Source organism: Ranitomeya imitator, chromosome 3 (assembly GCF_032444005.1).
Source record: "Ranitomeya imitator isolate aRanImi1 chromosome 3, aRanImi1.pri, whole genome shotgun sequence".
Lineage (NCBI taxonomy): Eukaryota > Metazoa > Chordata > Amphibia > Anura > Dendrobatidae > Ranitomeya > Ranitomeya imitator.
The window spans coordinates 463,676,910-463,694,370 of NC_091284.1; the positions used below are offsets into that span (position 1 = coordinate 463,676,910).

The 17,461-nt window shown below is 43.2% G+C and overlaps 1 protein-coding gene across 1 annotated transcript in view; it reads right to left on the reverse strand.

The window, feature by feature from the left end:
- Nucleotides 1-17,461, reverse strand: part of LOC138671660 (uncharacterized) — a 967,572-nt gene that overhangs the window by 573,826 nt on the left and 376,285 nt on the right. The window contains exons 59-61 of the mRNA XM_069759831.1: nucleotides 12,082-12,154; nucleotides 11,408-11,571; nucleotides 6,663-6,834 (exon numbers count right to left, since the gene is read on the reverse strand). Of these exons, the coding sequence (XP_069615932.1) occupies nucleotides 6,663-6,834; nucleotides 11,408-11,571; nucleotides 12,082-12,154 (409 nt within the window). The remainder of the gene's footprint in view (nucleotides 1-6,662; nucleotides 6,835-11,407; nucleotides 11,572-12,081; nucleotides 12,155-17,461) is intronic.

Sequence of the window (17,461 nt, forward strand, 5' to 3'; positions counted from 1 at the left end):
ACTTTACAACGAGAACGACAATGATCTGTGACGTTGCAGCATCCTGCATAGCGATCTCGTTGTGTTTGACACGCAGCAGCGATCTGGATCCCGCTGTGATATCGCTGGTCGGAGCTAGAAGTCCAGAACTTTATTTGGTCATCAGGTCGGCGTGTATCGTCATATTTGACAGCAAAAGCAATGATGCCAGCAATGTTTTACAGGGAGCTAACAACCAGCTACAACGGTAAGTGAGTCGCCGTTACGTCACAGGATCGCTCCTGCATCATTCTGGAGCTGCTGTGTTTGACATCTCTACAGCGACCTAAACAGCGACGCTGCAGCGATCGGCTCATTGTCTATATCACTGCAGCGTCGCTGAGTGTGAGGGTACCTTAACTCCAACCCTAACCCCAACACACCTCTAACCCTAATCCCAACCCAATCCATAACACTAATCAAAACCCTAACCCCAACACACCCCTAACCCTAATCCCAACCCAATCTATAACCCTAATCAAAACCCTAACCCCAAAACACCCCTAACCCTAATCCCAACCCTAACCATAACCCTAATCCCAACCCTAACGCCAAAACACCCCTAACCCTAATCCCAACCCTAATCAAATCCCTAAGCCCAACACACCCCTAATCATAATCTCAACCCTAAGCTCAAACCTAACCCTAATCCCAATACACCCCTAACCCTAATCCCAACCCTAACCTTAACCCTAATCCCAAACGTAACCCTAATGCCAACCCTAACACCAACCCTAACCCTAATCCAAACCCTAATCCCAACCCCAACCCTAATCCCTACTCTAACATTAACTTTAGCCCCAACCCTAACTTTAGCCCCAACCCTAACCCTAGCCCTAACCCTAACTTTAGCCCCAACCCTAACCCTAACTTTATCCCCAACCCTAACCCTAGCCCTAACTTTAGCCCCAACCCTAATCCTAACTTTAGCACCAACCCTAACTCTAGCCCTAACCCTAACCCTAATCCCAACCCAATCTATAACCCTAATCAAAACCCTAACCCCAAAACACCCCTAACCCTAATCCCAACCCTAACCATAACCCTAATCCCAACCCTAACGCCAAAACACCCCTAACCCTAATCCCAACCCTAATCAAATCCCTAAGCCCAACACACCCCTAATCATAATCTCAACCCTAAGCTCAAACCTAACCCTAATCCCAATACACCCCTAACCCTAATCCCAACCCTAACCTTAACCCTAATCCCAAACGTAACCCTAATGCCAACCCTAACACCAACCCTAACCCTAATCCAAACCCTAATCCCAACCCCAACCCTAATCCCTACTCTAACATTAACTTTAGCCCCAACCCTAACTTTAGCCCCAACCCTAACCCTAGCCCTAACCCTAACTTTAGCCCCAACCCTAACCCTAACTTTATCCCCAACCCTAACCCTAGCCCTAACTTTAGCCCCAACCCTAATCCTAACTTTAGCACCAACCCTAACTCTAGCCCTAACCCTAACCCTAATCCCAACCCTAACCTTAACCCTAATCCCAAACGTAACCCTAATGCCAACCCTAACACCAACCCTAACCCTAATCCAAACCCTAATCCCAACCCTAATCCCAACTCTAACATTAACTTTAGCCCCAACCCTAACCCTAACTTTAGCCCCAACCCTAACCCTAGCCCTAACCCTAACTTTAGCCCCAACCCTAGCCCTAACCCTAACTTTAGCCCCAACCCTAATCCTAACTTTAGCCCCAACCCTAATCCTAACTTTAGCCCCAAACCTAACACTAACTTTAGCACCAACCCTAACTCTAGCCCTAACCCTAACCGGAAAATGGAAATACATAATTTTTTATTTTATTGTTTTTTCCTAACTAAGGGGGTGATAAAGGGGGCTTATTTACTATATTTTTTTTCATTTTGATCACTGTGACAGGATCTCACAGTGACCAAAATAAAACAAGAGGAAGAATCTTCCTCTGCCAGCCGGCAGATCACGGCGGGCCATTGCCCATGCGCCCGCCATTTTCTTCCCAGAGGAAGAAGCCGGCGGCCAGGAGGGGATGCAGGAGGACCCAGGGACACCAGTAAGTATGACAGGGTCCCCAATCCCCCTATTTCTCTGTCCTCTGATGTGCGATCACACCGCTTGTTTTTTTGGTTTTTTTTGCGGTCGCCGGTAAACGATTAATTACCGGCGATCGCAAAACAGGGGTCGGTAAAAACCAATCCCGATCATGTTCTTTGGAGTCTCGGCTACCCCCGGCAGCCGAGACCCCAAAGATCTGCCGGGTGCCGGCCGGCCACCATTTTTTCCCAGAAAAAGATGGCGGCGCCCATCGGGTGCCACAAGGAGTATTGGGGGAGACGGGTGAGTATCGGGGGCAATCGGGGACCCCATTTCTCTGTCCTCTGATGTGCAATCACATCGGAGGACAGAGAAATTAAATGGGAAATCGCGGGGGGGGTTTCCGGCCGCAGGTAAACGGTTAATTACTGGCGATTGCAACCCGGGGGTCGGTAAAAACCGACCCGAATCATGTTCTCTGGGGTCTCGGCTACCCCCGGCAACCAAGACCCCAGAGAAAATCCGACCCTGGGGGGCGCTATACACTTTTTCCACAGTGCCATTAATTAACAGCGCTGTGGTTTAAGTACCCTTAACTGCCGCCGTTAAAAGGCGTATCGGCGGTCATTAAGGGGTTAAACTACAGGTCATTCTATTCACTGTACTGTTAGTATGGGCTGCAGACTGAAGACATACAGCTTCTGATACCTGTGTCTCAACTGACATAAGCTGTATTATACACACACCTCATTCGGTGGCCGAGAGCACGGCTGTCACATGAGAAGAAATATCTCTCTTCATTACTGAGTACAAAGGGGGTTATCGCCAGCTTTAATGTTTGTTTTACTCTGTACACTACTATAAAGCTGTCAGACTGATGGAGGTGGAGGATGAAGATGGAAATCTTCTTGTCAATCACAACATGGGTTAAAACATATTTCGTCACATAATGCAGCAGTACTCCAGGCCGATGACGAGGTATGTGTGATACAGCTCTTGTCAGTTAAGTCATAGGTAGCTGTATGTTTTCTGTCCGCAGGCGGTACTAACATGACAGTGACTAGTAAAGTCTGCAGTTTGAATTATATTAAGGAATCCATTATAGCTCATTCTCTGAGAACCTCTTCAAGTTATTTTTGTACAGTAATTCTGTGTTAATTGATCTCGGGAGCTATATGTCTTTGGTTTGCAGCCTATACTAACGTGACTATGACGAGCTGCAATTTCAATTATATTAGGAACTTCATTTTATCTCATTCTTGGAGAACCCATTTAAAGTTGTTGCCAGCGGTGCTCACTTGAATAGGACATGTGCATAATACTTGATGATTGTTGTCATGGCTCGGTTTGAAGATTCAATCGGCTGACATGTTGCTACATGATCGGTTTCCCAGTCCGCTGAGCTACTGCCTTTTCTTCCCTGTCAAAATGCTGATAGTTCCAATTGTCTTTTTTCCCTCTTCTTAGTTTGGTCCTCTCCAGGTGTTTTCCATTTCTTGTTTTGGTCTGCCCCATCACACTATGGGTAGGATTTTATATGTTTACCCTTCACTGCACTTCCTTGCAGGCTATACATCTAGGTGTACTTCACCTAAAGGTTCTACCTTGCATGGTAAACAACAGTTGAATTCCTTCAGTGAGTCTGTTTGTTCTCCTTCCCAGTTCCTCTTCCTTTCACCTCTTTAGGTTTCTGGAAAGTTATACTTGTTCCGTTTACTTTTGGCTCTCCTTAGCTTTCCTTCTCTAACCTATATGAATGAATTTTCTCACCCTGGGTTTTCATATCTTCCTACATACTTTCCTCTCAACCTGTTGGCAGTGTGTTGCGGTCTCCCCTCTGTTTCCTTGGGAGGTACGAATAACCCTTTGATGACTTTTTATGGGGACCGGTCTGAGGTGGTGTTTTTGAGTTGTGCAGCTAGGATCTTTCTAGTCTATAGAGAAACCATTTGGATGTGGGTGTGGCATCTTCCTGTAGCAGGTCTACCCTTTTTTTCTGTTACTTGTCAGTGAGTGTGTGCTACATTATAGCCAGCTAGTAGTGTGTTGTGGGGTGTCAGCATGATCCAGTGAACATCTTGGCTGGACAATAATAAACTTTATGCTTGGAGGCTGCGGCTATCAAGCATCAACAGCTTGCATGTTCAACTGTTCAAAATGACTTGGACAAACAGAGCAACTTAAGATAAAGTTGTCTGAGTGCTTCAACAGGAACAGAAGTTTTCAGTTTGTTTTCCTTCGTAGACGTCATCAGCACTGCTTACCTCCTGATATGGACAACCCCTATAAAGATAATAGATGGAGACTCACTTTAAGAGTGTAGACAGATAGACATATTACTCATGCGAGGATTGCATCGCAATCCTTGGACTGGCCGTTGGCTTTCATAACCTGAGCCTAAAAGTTATATAAAAATACATGCTGTCATGCTCAAGTCAGAATAGCTGTCAGCCAGTCCGCAGATTGCGATGCGATCATTACACAAGTAATACAGCAGCCTGACTGCTCCCTTAAAGGGAATCTCTCAATCCATTTGAGCATTTTGATCATTTAATATGGCATACAGGTTGTATACAGCTGCAACTAGTCATCTTTTATCGCTTTATGTTAATTAGATCTTCCAGGCTATGGGGCGTACACTGTCTAGAAGAGAAGACTGCCTGCTCTCTTTATTACATTATATCTCCTCTGCACTCTTCACAGTGTGTCTCTGACCCGGTGAGTGGCCGGAAATCCTGTGCCTATGGATTTTGCCTGCTGTCACTCCTCTGCACTGCTCCACCCTTCTCTGGGCACTGACTTTGACTTTGCTATGCGCAGGCACCCGGACAGTCCCTGTAACTTCTGGTCCAAGTGTTCACTGGCACGTAGAAAAGGTGCACACCTGACTTCCTTCGTACAGCCCTGCAGAATAAGCATGTAATTTCCGAAGCCCCAGTGTAATAAAGTTGTGCCAGACAGCTCTCTTAATTGTGAGAAAAATTAGCAATTATCAATAGCCTCAAAAGTCGTATTCAATACGAATAAACATGACCTTTAGGCTAAGTGCACACGTTGCAGAATTGCCGTGGAAATTTCCGCGGCAATTCTGCACCTCCTGCCGTGGGTATATTGCATGTGGAATTGGCATGCATATTCCCGCAGAAAACTAGCGTTTTGCAAGCATAATTAGCTTGCAGAATGCTAGTGTTTTCCAAGCGATCTGTAGCGTCGCTTGGAAAACTGATTGACAGGTTGGTCACACTTGTCAAACAGTGTTTGACAAGTGTGACCAACTTTTTACTATTGATGCAGCCTATGAAGCATCAATAGTAAAAGATAGAATGTTAAAAATAATTTAAAAAAATGGTTATACTTACCTACCGCAAACAGCCGATCTCCTCAGCGGCTTCCGTTCCTATAGATGGTGTGTGTGCAGGACCTTCGATGATGTCGCGGTCACGTGACCGCAACGTCATCACGGTCATGTGACCGCGACGTCATTGCAGGTCCTTCACACACCATCTACAGGAACGGAAGCGGCCGCGTGCACCGCTGAGGGGCAGGAAGACTCCGGGGCCATCGAAGGTGAGTATATAATAATATTTTTTTATTTTAATTCTTTTTTTTTAACAATTATATGGTGCCCAGTCCATGGAGGAGAGTCTCCTCTCCTACACCCTGGGTACCAACCGCACATGATCTGCTTACTTCCCGCATGGTGGGCATAGCCCCATGCGGGAAGTAAGCAGATCAATGCATTCCTAGGTGTGCGGAATCCCCGCGATTCCGCAAATTTAAGGCTAGGTGCACACATTCAGGTTTTTATTGCATTTTTTTGCGCTAAAAACGCTATAAAAACTCATTAAAAACGCATACATTGTGCATTCTATCATTTAGAATGCATTCTGCATGTTTTGTGCACATGGATGCGTCTTTTTCCACAAAAAAAATGCATCAGGGGAAAAAAATGAGCATGTTCATTCTTTTTGCGGATTTTCTGCGTTTTTCCCGCAATTCTATGCATTTGAAAAAAACGCACAAAAAACGCATAAAAAACGCGTCAAAACCGCGTCAAAAAACCCGATAAAAACGCATGCGGATTTCTGGCAGAAATGTCCGGTTTTTGTCAGGAAAATTTCTGCCAGAAATCCTGACGTGTGCACATACCCTAATGAACATGCTGCGTTTTTTTCTGGAATGCGAATCCGCTCAGGAAAAAAATGTAGCTTGTGCACAAGAAATGCGGATTGCATTCTATTAAATAGGATGCTTAATGTGAGCATTTTTTTCGCGGTTTTATAGCGTTTTTATAGCGAAAAACTGCGAAAAAAACACGAAAAATCTGCTACGTGTGCACACAGCCTTAAGACCTGTTATTGGCTGCAGAAGTAAGGTAACTGACATTTGGAATATCAACACTTCCCATTATTAGCAGGGGCCAGCAAAGTCAGTTTTATGAAGCAGCAGGGGGATTAAATAAGTTAATTTTACTATTTTCTTTATATAGCATTGTACTATAACCATACCTACTATGGAAAAAAAATAAAATCCTTTAAATGTCATATAAAAAAAAATCAACAAGAAATCAAAACAAGAAAGAAGCTACCAAAGTATATTTGACACTGGTTTACCTCTTCTTCATTTATAAAATTCTTCTGTACTGCTATGGTCATCTCCTGAACATATCTGCTGTAATCCACTGCACTAGACATCCTGTGGCCATACACCCAGTCACATTCATGTCTCCAAAGCCTTAGAAGCTTTTCACTTCTTGTCTTTCCATCTAGAGACAGACAGATGTTCCTGCAAAATAAATATGTGAACTTACTTATTTCTTAGTCAGCTAAATGAGTTAGCATTTTAGAATATTGTGGAGAGAATCATTACAGTAGAAAACTCTTTAAAGGATGACACCAGCTAAATGAACATATCCAATAATGCATTTTCAAGAGTGTCTAGACAATTCATTCAGAAGGTCCACAATGCCTTTTAAAATTGTACTGTCAAGGCAAAACTTTATCATTTGAAGTTTTCCAACTTAAAAAGCCATATTTTACAGAATATGGAAGTTTGCCATCAGCCATTGTAAACAATGGTCTGTGTAGAATATATTGTCACGATTCTACCTCTTAATTTGTCTGGGATGCAGTTACTGATGGCTCAGCCATCCAATGTGGTACTGGGGTGTGCTGAAGCTGTCAGTACTTTGATTGACAGCTCAGTGTCCAGTCTGGTGCAGGGATGTCCCGAGCTGTCAGTGTTTTAATTGCCAACCAATCTGAGACTGGGAGGGGCTGGCTGTTTCCAGGTGTTCATTGCCACAGGTAATTGCTAGGCTACTCAACTTGGCTGTTAATTCCAGATTTCTGCCAGACGTACATTTAGCTTTTGTGTGGTTTGTCTCTATGTGCCTTGTGTTTGCTTGTAGATCTTTTGTTGCCTGACCTTGGACCACATTCTGATCATCTGTCTGTTTAATCCTTATGCACTGATACACTATCTTCCTGGTATTTTGACCTCGGACCGTTACCTGACTACACCTTTGTCTTTTCCTTCTGTTTCTGAGGTATCCTACTAATTTTTTACCTTGAACTCCTTGATTATCCTCACTATCCCGACTGATGGCTTGTTTGTGAGAAGTGACTCAGCGTCACATATGCAAAAAATAGCCAAAATCGGGCCATTTGATCCAACTTCTATCTTATGTGCCTGGGACTAAAAATCAGCTTTGGCACACAAACACCACCAGTCTAGATCTTATATCTCCACATCAAAAAAATATACCAGCGCACGACGCAAGTTTCAACAGATTTTTTTTCATGTCATATCCTTTAGCACACCTGTAAAGCGATTGTTCAAATCTGAAAAAAGTGCACAAGTCACACAAGAATTATGCTAATATCATATAATCACTTTGCTATTTTCACACATGCACAGCTCACATGTCACACAAGCACTATGCTCATGTCACAAACTACAGCTAATGTGTGAGAATAATTATTGCACACGTGACTATGCTAACTTCCAACAAGCATAGCGTGCACATCACACAAGCACAGCATACTCGTCATACAGGCACAATTCACACAAGTATAGCGAACATGCCATACAAGCACTATGATAATGTTATACAAGTTTACTTACACAAGCACAGTGCACACCTTACACAAGCACATATCGCGCAAGTATGATAAACAAGCCACACAAGAACTATGCTAATATAACCAAGTACAGCTTGCACGTCACACAATCACACCATACATATCACACAAGTATAGCATACAGAAGCACTATGTTCATATCACACAAGCACAGTGCATGCATAACACAAGCACATCACACATGTCATACAATTATAGCACACAAGTCACACAAGCACAATGCAAATGTCATAGAAGCATAGAGCACAAGTCATGTAAGAATAGCGCACACCTCATGCAAGCATTTCGCTAATGTCACATAAGCACAACATACATGTCACACGAGCACAGCACACAGGTCATACAAGCACAGCAATCAAATCACACAACTATGGTGCACACATCACAAAAACACTATGCTAATATCACAGAAGCACTGCACAGACTTAAAGCAAGCACAATGGTAATGTCACACAAACACAGCCTACACATCCCACAAGCACAGTGTACACTTCACTCAAGTGTATCACACACATCATACCAGCACAGAGTACACATCAGACAAACACATAAAACAAGTATAGTGATATACACAGTACAAACCACATGTAAACATGGTAGTAAAGCATTGATACATTATCACTAGTGATGAGCCAGTGTTCTCGTTGCTCAGGTTTCCTCCGAGTATTTGTGAGTGTTCGGAGATTAAGTTTTCATCACGGGAGCTGAATGATTTACAGCTAGTAGCCAGCCTGAGTACATGTGGGGATTGCCTGGTTGCTAGGGAATCCCCACATGTAATCAAGCTGGCTAGTAGCTGTAAATCATGCTGCTGAGGCGATGAAAACCTAATCTCCGAGCAGTCATAAACACTCGGAGACGACCCGAGCAACGAGTACACTCGCTCATCACTAATTATTATGATTACTTACCACATTCAATGCTCATCTCCAACAAGATCAATCCTTCAGAAAGAAATCTTCACTCCTTTTGTTAAGCTCCACATCCATTTCAACACACTCCAAGCTATTACTCTAAAATGACCTTTATATAGGACTCACCCCTCTCCTGTTGGGCACCCGTGCAGCTGCTGTATGTCTACCTACTGGTACAAACCGCAGTCAACGGGCAGACTCTTTGACTGCACTAGTAGGAGGCCAGGGGTACACTGAGATCTGGACTTTGAGGACTAAAGCAATAATAGCTCCAGCTTTACAGAATGTCTTGATGCACAGTGTCAGTCTCCAGAGCAGGACTCTGTGTGCATAGTATAGGGGTTGTCTGTGGGTATAGAATGAATTGGGAGAGGTTTAGGGCAGATGTGGGCAGTCTAGAGTGGTTTTGGACTGCAAGGTTGAGTCAGGCAAATGGCCAGTCCAGGCCTGCTTCACTGTAATTTTTCACTTCAAATAAGGCCGCATTTACAGATCCATGTGTCAAAGTACAAGTACGGCTCAAGGACTGGCTGTGGGTCCCCTGACCTGAACTTGGCATGTGATCTCTCATCCTTTCTTCACTCATCAGCTATCCTCCCGACCATCCCGTATACATACACAATTGCTAAAATATGCATGTGTTCTGTAAATAGGAAAAGAAGACAACTTTGGTGGTGACTTACTCCCCTGAGAACAAAAGGCTCTAATGTGGACATTGAGCATGCCCTATATTTTTTTCTCCTAATATTATTTGTTGGGGAATTGTCGGGAGACCTCTTTGCCTCAAAAATATTTGTGTAGATCTGACATCAGCTGGTTTGGCCAATGTTAAAGGATAATTGTGCTTTCAAATAACTGTTCAGAATAAACTGTCATGTGTGTGAGGAATAACACTATTTCTGGCTATTATGTGACTTATACCCTTCATTCTCATAAGTTTCCCCATCTGTAATTTGCAATTCCCTGGGAGCTGTGGGGAGGAGACAAGCTGGAGTGATTTTTCCCATAGACAGCACAGGAAGAGGAGTGCCTAGTCATCACTTCCTTTTTATCTCACATAGACAAGCTGAGGACACACGGAGGACAGTATACGGCAGAGCTCAGCTGTTTTAGTCTGAATCAAGCTCTGGTGTAATACACTTCTTACAGAGCTCTGCACAAAGTTTTCCATCTGCCTCTGTTTTCAGTGCTCCTCAATGCTCCTTCCCTTCCTATCTCCATAGAGTATAATGGGCTATGTCCCATGATACCTGCAATCTGTCTCCTCTGAGCAAGACGGATTTGAGCTGCTTTTTCACAGTGGATGGTGAGTTCAGGAGGCAGTGGGAAGAAGTGTCTCATAAGTGGGGAAGGATACGTTATATTGCAAAGTTTTTTCAATAATCGACTGTACTATTGATTTATGCAAAGTTTGCTGAAAGTACAGTTCCAAATTAATTTGATATATAATAATGTATAAAGAATATGTATATACTTTATGTTTTTTGTTTTCCTAATTGCATTGCCCCTTCATAAAATATTTACAGAAACAAACATCGAAACCTAGAAATACCCCATAGGTACTTTTTTTCAAAGACTAAAAAATTAATATAGCGAAGTTGAGGTTTCTATGCTTCAATTACCTGGTAAGAATAACCTTTGTACGCAAGGTTTCTGTAAGTTTTAATTTTCAAACCTGAAAGTAAATAACTTTCCCTTATCCTTCCAAAACAGAATTTACAGTAATAAAAATAACTGCGCTTTAGTAAAACAAAAAATTGTGAATTTTTTTTTTGCTGTTTTATTACTATATACTATCCATCATGCACTAGCTAAAATATAATGACTTTTTTGTAATGACAGCAAAAAGTACATGAGGAAGTCTAACCTTAGTTAAAACAATGAAAATATACATGAGCTCATCATTCTTCCACAAAAGGGCTGAGTTCTTGGCAGCGAAAGAAGGACATTTGGACAGACCTAAACTAACAAGGGCAGAAACTGCATGTTCATCTCAAAATCCTAGTCATTGATCATGATACTGAAATACAGAAGAAAATAGGACAGACAAGTTCAAGTCAGCCTTTTCTAGTAATTGTCACATATAGTCATGGGACTGACTTTTTTTTTACTGATAATGTGGCTGGCATCTCTTACCTTTATGTATCATCGTGTATAGTGACATGCCATCACCGAACACTTCTTAAACAGCTTTTCTAAGTAGCACAGAGAGCTGACACAGCAATAACTGTTCATAGAAGTGAACTACTGGCCCTATCAAATGAGTCCAACCAACATGTAACATCTTTTCCTCTCCTTTACCTGAATATTTTTGCAAGGTCTCGAAGTGTAAATATGTAGTGACAGCGCTGAGACGTCCCCAAGAACACAGTTCGGAGTCTTTCCTGTAGTTCTATTGAAACTTTAGTGATCGCCAAAATTAATTCCTGGAGGTGCTCAGTAGACACAGCGCCAGTGCTGCCAGCCTGAAATCAAACGCAAATGGGTCACTGTCTACCCCGATGAATAAGCAAATCAATGGCTACTTCTTATCTTGTTGCAGATAACACAATTAGTAGCGTGTTTTTAAGAAATGTAATAAAGGGAAATACTGAACACACTGCTGATAGGAACATTCTTCGCAATTAGTGAAACGACTTGCCACATAATAAAAATAACTTCCTAAACATAAAATTAAACAAATGAGACTATTCACAGACGGACACTATGAGCCTTGAGATTTCTCTATAATTGACTCGACTTGATGTATAGATATTAAATTGTTTCTTTTAAAGCATGCTTGAATTGTGGTTAATCCTAAATGTGTCACTAAATTTTACTGCCACTTTCGAAGCACTGCAATTACTTCATTATGACAGGCCATTAACTAGTAACTGGTACGCTACAAGCTTACAATGAGCACACAATTAGCTGAGCTGCTGTGACACTGTTCATTTTCCTTAACATTCCACTAATGAAGGAGAGAAGACAGGTACCTTGTGTTCTGTCACTCCAGGCACAAAGTGAGCATTCAGTATGCTGCTGAATATCCCAAGCTGTTCGCTTTGACTGAAAGAATGAAAAATAAGAGACAAACCAATTCACCTCTGTCTTCACATTCAAAATTAATTTGTCTTATCATATTTAAGGGGTTATTTCCGAAATCACAATGTGGTCTGATAATATTGTGCACATATATTTATTTATGACACAATAACTCATTTTTAGATATGACTTATTTTGCAAATTTCACTCCCCAAAGGATAAACCTCCAGGTTTTTTCTCATGCTGTAGTTTCAAGCTACTGGTTGATTATGCGCAGTGCGGTCTTTTTTATCTAGATTTCTGCCAGAATATCTCTCCTCTGCCTCCACCTCTGACATAGAGTGTATTCTACCTTTAGAATATATTGATGCCTCTGTGCACTGTCTCCTCCTGTAACATACACTGTCTTGCCAATTTTATCTTCTGCATTCAGCATCGGTATAGCTGTCTGTGTGGTTTTACATCATTGTTAGCTGATTTATCTTGAAGCTGAACTTTCCTGCACTCCTCTACAACAGAGCTTGTAATTACTAGGCGCAGGGCTGAGCTCTGCTTTCTGCCAGATATGTGAAACTGGAAATGCTGCTCTGTTGATGCATATGGCAGAAGATAATCATTTGCGGGCTCTCTCTCTAATTTTCAACTCTAAGCTAGTGATTTGAGACTTGCTGCTTTGATGTTTCTGATGCTAAGTATCCCTGCTATTTTTTGTAGCATACAGAGAAGAATTAGCATGTATGACATTATACAAAAGTACTAAATATTGTGGCTGTGAATCCAGTTCTGATCTGAAATACAATTGCTGAAAGCTGCAGCTTGATCTTCCTATGTCTTATTGGTCTCTGACTGTGTAGAGACACCAATTAGACTCATCTTCCCCCTCCCCTCTCCATAGAGTTAACTATACAATTGTGTGAAAAAGTGTTTGCCCTCTTCCTGATTTCCTATTATTTTGCAAGTTTGTCACACTTAAATGTTTCAGATCACCAAACAAATTTAAATATTAGACAAACAGAACCCAAGCAAACACAAAATGCTGTTTTTAAATGAAGGTCTTTACTGTTAAGGGAAAAAAATCAAAACCTACAGGGCTCTGTGTTAAAAAAGTGATTGCTCCCTAAACCTAATAACTGATTGGGCCACCCTTAGCAGAAACAACTGCAATCAAGCGTTTGCAATAACTGGCAATTCGTCTTTAACAACGCTCCCATATTGGAGGGTTTCAGAGTATGAACAGCCTTTTTAACGACATGTCACAGCATCACACTAGGCCACTCCAAAGTCTTTATTTTATTTTTCTTAAAGGGAAGGTACCGCATTTGTAGAACATTAATAAATCAATGTAGCATAACATGCTGTTATAACCATGTTTTGATTGCATTTGAAACATATTTTGCGTGTTATAGGAGTTTAAATAAGGCATTGGAGGCTGACATCTCGCTTTCACAGTAGCAGCATGACACTTTCAGTATCATCATTCAGCACCCCATGGTCATAGGAGATAACAGACAGATGCATAATCTATCTATTGTAATAGAACTGTCACTGCTGTGAACTGGGCACGCCTCTGTGGGCTGCACAATTTACAGTAGTGGGAGTGTTCTTCTGCCATATTCATGGAGCTCTTGGCTGTCAACTATGATCGATTCTCATCTCCTGTCATTAGGATCTGCTAACATAAGCAGTACTGCTTACAGCAAAACAGATAATAGATTGACAGGAGTAAAATGTTGGAGAAAAGCTCAGCAGAGTATCAGAGACTGCAAAGGCATCAAGGAGGAACATTGTATGATCAGCATTATCCTAGCAGGAATATATAAAGAAACCTTCACAATATGGCAAAAGAAAAAAATAATAGTTTACTTCTTCTTTTTAATAATATATACAAACTCTAGATTAATATGAACACTAGGAGATTTTGAGGTTTTTTTTGTATAAAAAGTATATATTTTATTAAATATAAAATGTCAACAAAACAAATACATGGATAGAACAATTTGTCATAAGTATGGAAAAATTGTGTGATCGTATTAGGTGACAGCGCAACGTGATCGCTAATCAGGACTGAGAAATCTAACAAGTTTCAGACATTACCACTAATTAGGTATATAAATCAGCGTGAAACAGAAAAGGTGCTCAAATTTCATACATGTGCCGAATTACGGGGACAATCACTCCCATATGGCACTATATCAAGGGTAAATGTCATATAGAGAATTCATTGAAATATTGCATCTATACATATTGTAGTGAAAGGTTAGTTACCCATAGACTTGGAGCTCAGTCTTGTAGGCGACAACTCTCCCCGACGCGCGTTTCGTGAGAATAATTCTCGCTTCCTCAAGGGGGCGTGGTCTTACGCATACAGAGGCCGGCATTAAATACATTTCCATTCTGATCACAAGACCAGAGGCCGGCCAATGATGTCTCCTGCCTTTACACCTGCGCAGATGCTGCCATTAGGCTACGCAATCATGAACCCGCGATCCCCATGCACATACCAAAAGCAGCGGCCGGCGCCTTAGCCGCATACCATCCGACAAGCAACAGGGGATCGCCGAGAGCACATACGGAACCCCACCGCAGCACCAGTATGCCAGGAATAATCATTCGTTTCACAACTTTTCAATCAGTCGATGGAAAACAATTTGACATCAAACAGCATATTACGTGCAATACTATACATGTTATCTACTATGCAACATGTACATGTCCGAAAATATATGTTGGTTTGACCTCGAGGCGTCTGGGCATTCGCACACAGGAACATGTCCGCAACATTATGAAACTTGCTATGGTAAATGGAACCATGAATTCTGCTGTCTGCCAAAAAATTCTGAAGGAGAATGTCCTGACATCTGTTTGTGACCTCAAGCTGAAGCACACTTAGTTTATGCACTTAGTTAAGCAGTAAATGGCTTATCTACATTGGGGCGATGTAGGATGGGGGCGCTAGCGAAGTGAGACTTTATGGAGTTAAAGGCCTTGGAGACCTCCTCAGACCACCATTTGGGATTTGCCCCTTCTTGGTGAGGGCAACTAAGGGAGCTACCAAAGTTGAGAAGTGCGGAATGAACTGGCGATAATAATTAATGAACCCCATAAAGCGCTGCACGCTTTTAGAGAATGGGGTTCCTGCCAGTCCATCACAGCCTGTAGTTTGGCAGAATCGATAGCCAATCCCTGGGCAGAGATGATATAGCCCAGGAAAGGTAAGGACTCCTGCTCAAACATACACTTCTCCAACTTGGCATAGAGGGAGTTTGCCCGCAGGAGGTCGAAGACTTTGCAAACATCTCTCCAGTGGGAGTCAATATCTGGAGAGTAGATGAGAATATCATCCAGACAGACTACCACCGAGGTGGAGAGCATATCCCGTAAGATGTCGTTCACAAAGTCTTGGAAAACGGCTGGGGCATTACAGAGCCTGAAGGGCATCACCAGATATTCATAGTGCCCATCCCTGGTGTTAAAAGCCGTGTTCCATTCGTCCCACTCACGGATGCGAATCAGATTGTAAGCACCCCGCAGATCTAATTTAGTAAATACCCTTGCTCCCCGAAGCCTATCAAAGAGCTCAGATATCAAGGGCAAAGGATACTTATTCTTAACGGTGATGGCGTTAAGACCCCTGTAGTCATGTATGCATGGACGCAGTTCCCCATTCTTCTTCTGCACGAAGAAGAACCCAGCCCCAGCAGGTGACACTGACTTCCTGATGAACCCTCTTGCCAGATTCTCTTGAATGTACTGAGACATTGCCTCCGTCTCTGGGAGACATAACGGATAGACTCGACCCCGGGGAGGCACAGCACCAGGCAAGAGATCAATAGGACAGTCATAGGGGCGATGGGGTGGAAGGGTCTCCGCCGCCTTTTTGCATAAGATCAATATTGCTTGGGGAGAGAGGATAGATCTGCAGGTACCTCTGTACCTCTGTAGTAGCAACCTGAACGCACTACTCCCTCTGACACCTACCCCCACAAGATTCACCCCATCCCAAAATTCTGCCTGAGGACCACTCGATATGAGGAGAGTGGTACCGTAGCCAAGGTATCCCCAACAGGACCTCATCAATTCCCTCAGGAATGACGAGCAGAGATATTATCTCCTGATGGGATGGCGACATGGACAGAGTAAAAGGGATAGTCTGGTGTGTTATCTGTGAGGGCAGTGTCGACCCATTCTCCACTCGTACCGTTACTGGTTGAGCTAGCATAACCAGTGGTATTGCGTGACGTTGGGCGAAGGCAGAAGACATAAAATTGCCCCCTGCCCAGAATCCACACAGAGCTCTACCGAGTGGGAGGATGAGCCTATAATAATTGTCCCCTTAAAGGACAATTTGGAGGCAAACATCACCGTGTCTAGTGTACCTCCACCTACTACCACTAGATGCTGACATTTCATCGACCGCTGGAGACATCTGGTGGCAAGATGTCCTGAGTGCTGGCAAACATGACAGACCTTAAGTGCACTAGCGGTCAGGGACTTAGATCCCGCTCGTGACACTTCCATGGCCTCATGTGACTCAGGAACCAGGACCAGAGATTCCAGAGGTTTGGCGAAGGTAGGAGCCAGCCGAAACCTCTGCCTACACTGGGCTCGCTCTAACCTTCGCTCGTTAAACGGAGGTCAATACGAGTAGAGACAGTTATTAACTCCTCCAGTGTGGCAGGAATCTCCCTAGTGGCCAGAGCATCCTTCACGTGATCAGCCAGCCCCCTCCAAAATATGGGGATAAGGGCTTTATCCGACCACTCCAGCTCAGAAGCTAAAGTGCGGAAGTGGATGGCAAAATGGCTGACCAAGGACTCACCCTGAGTTAATGCCAGCAGTTGGAGCGCCGTATCATGGGTGACTTGAGGTCCTAAAAAGACCTGTTTCAGAGTGCCCAGTAACAGCGGAGCACTCTGCACCACATGATCGCCACGCTCCCACAGCGGTGTAGCCCATTCCAACGCCCTGTCCGACAAGAGAAACACAATAAATCCCACCTTAGCCCGCTCTGTGGGAAAACGTGCAGCCAGGAGCTCGAGGTGAATAGAGCACTGACTCACGAATCCCCTACAAGATTTGCTATCTCCAGAAAATTTTTCTGCCAGCGGGAGGTGAGATAATGTCGGAACAGGGGTGGCAGTGGACAGGGTTGCTGCAGCCACGCTAGCAGCCTGTACAGCAACTGTGGTAAAATCCACAGCTGAGGTTGAGCTCTCGAGGGCCGCCAACCTACCCTACAGCTGCTGGATATACCGCAAGGATTGCTGAATGTCTGCCATTTACTAGCCAGACCCTGGCGCTAGTATTATGTTAAGGCTAGCGGAACGCACC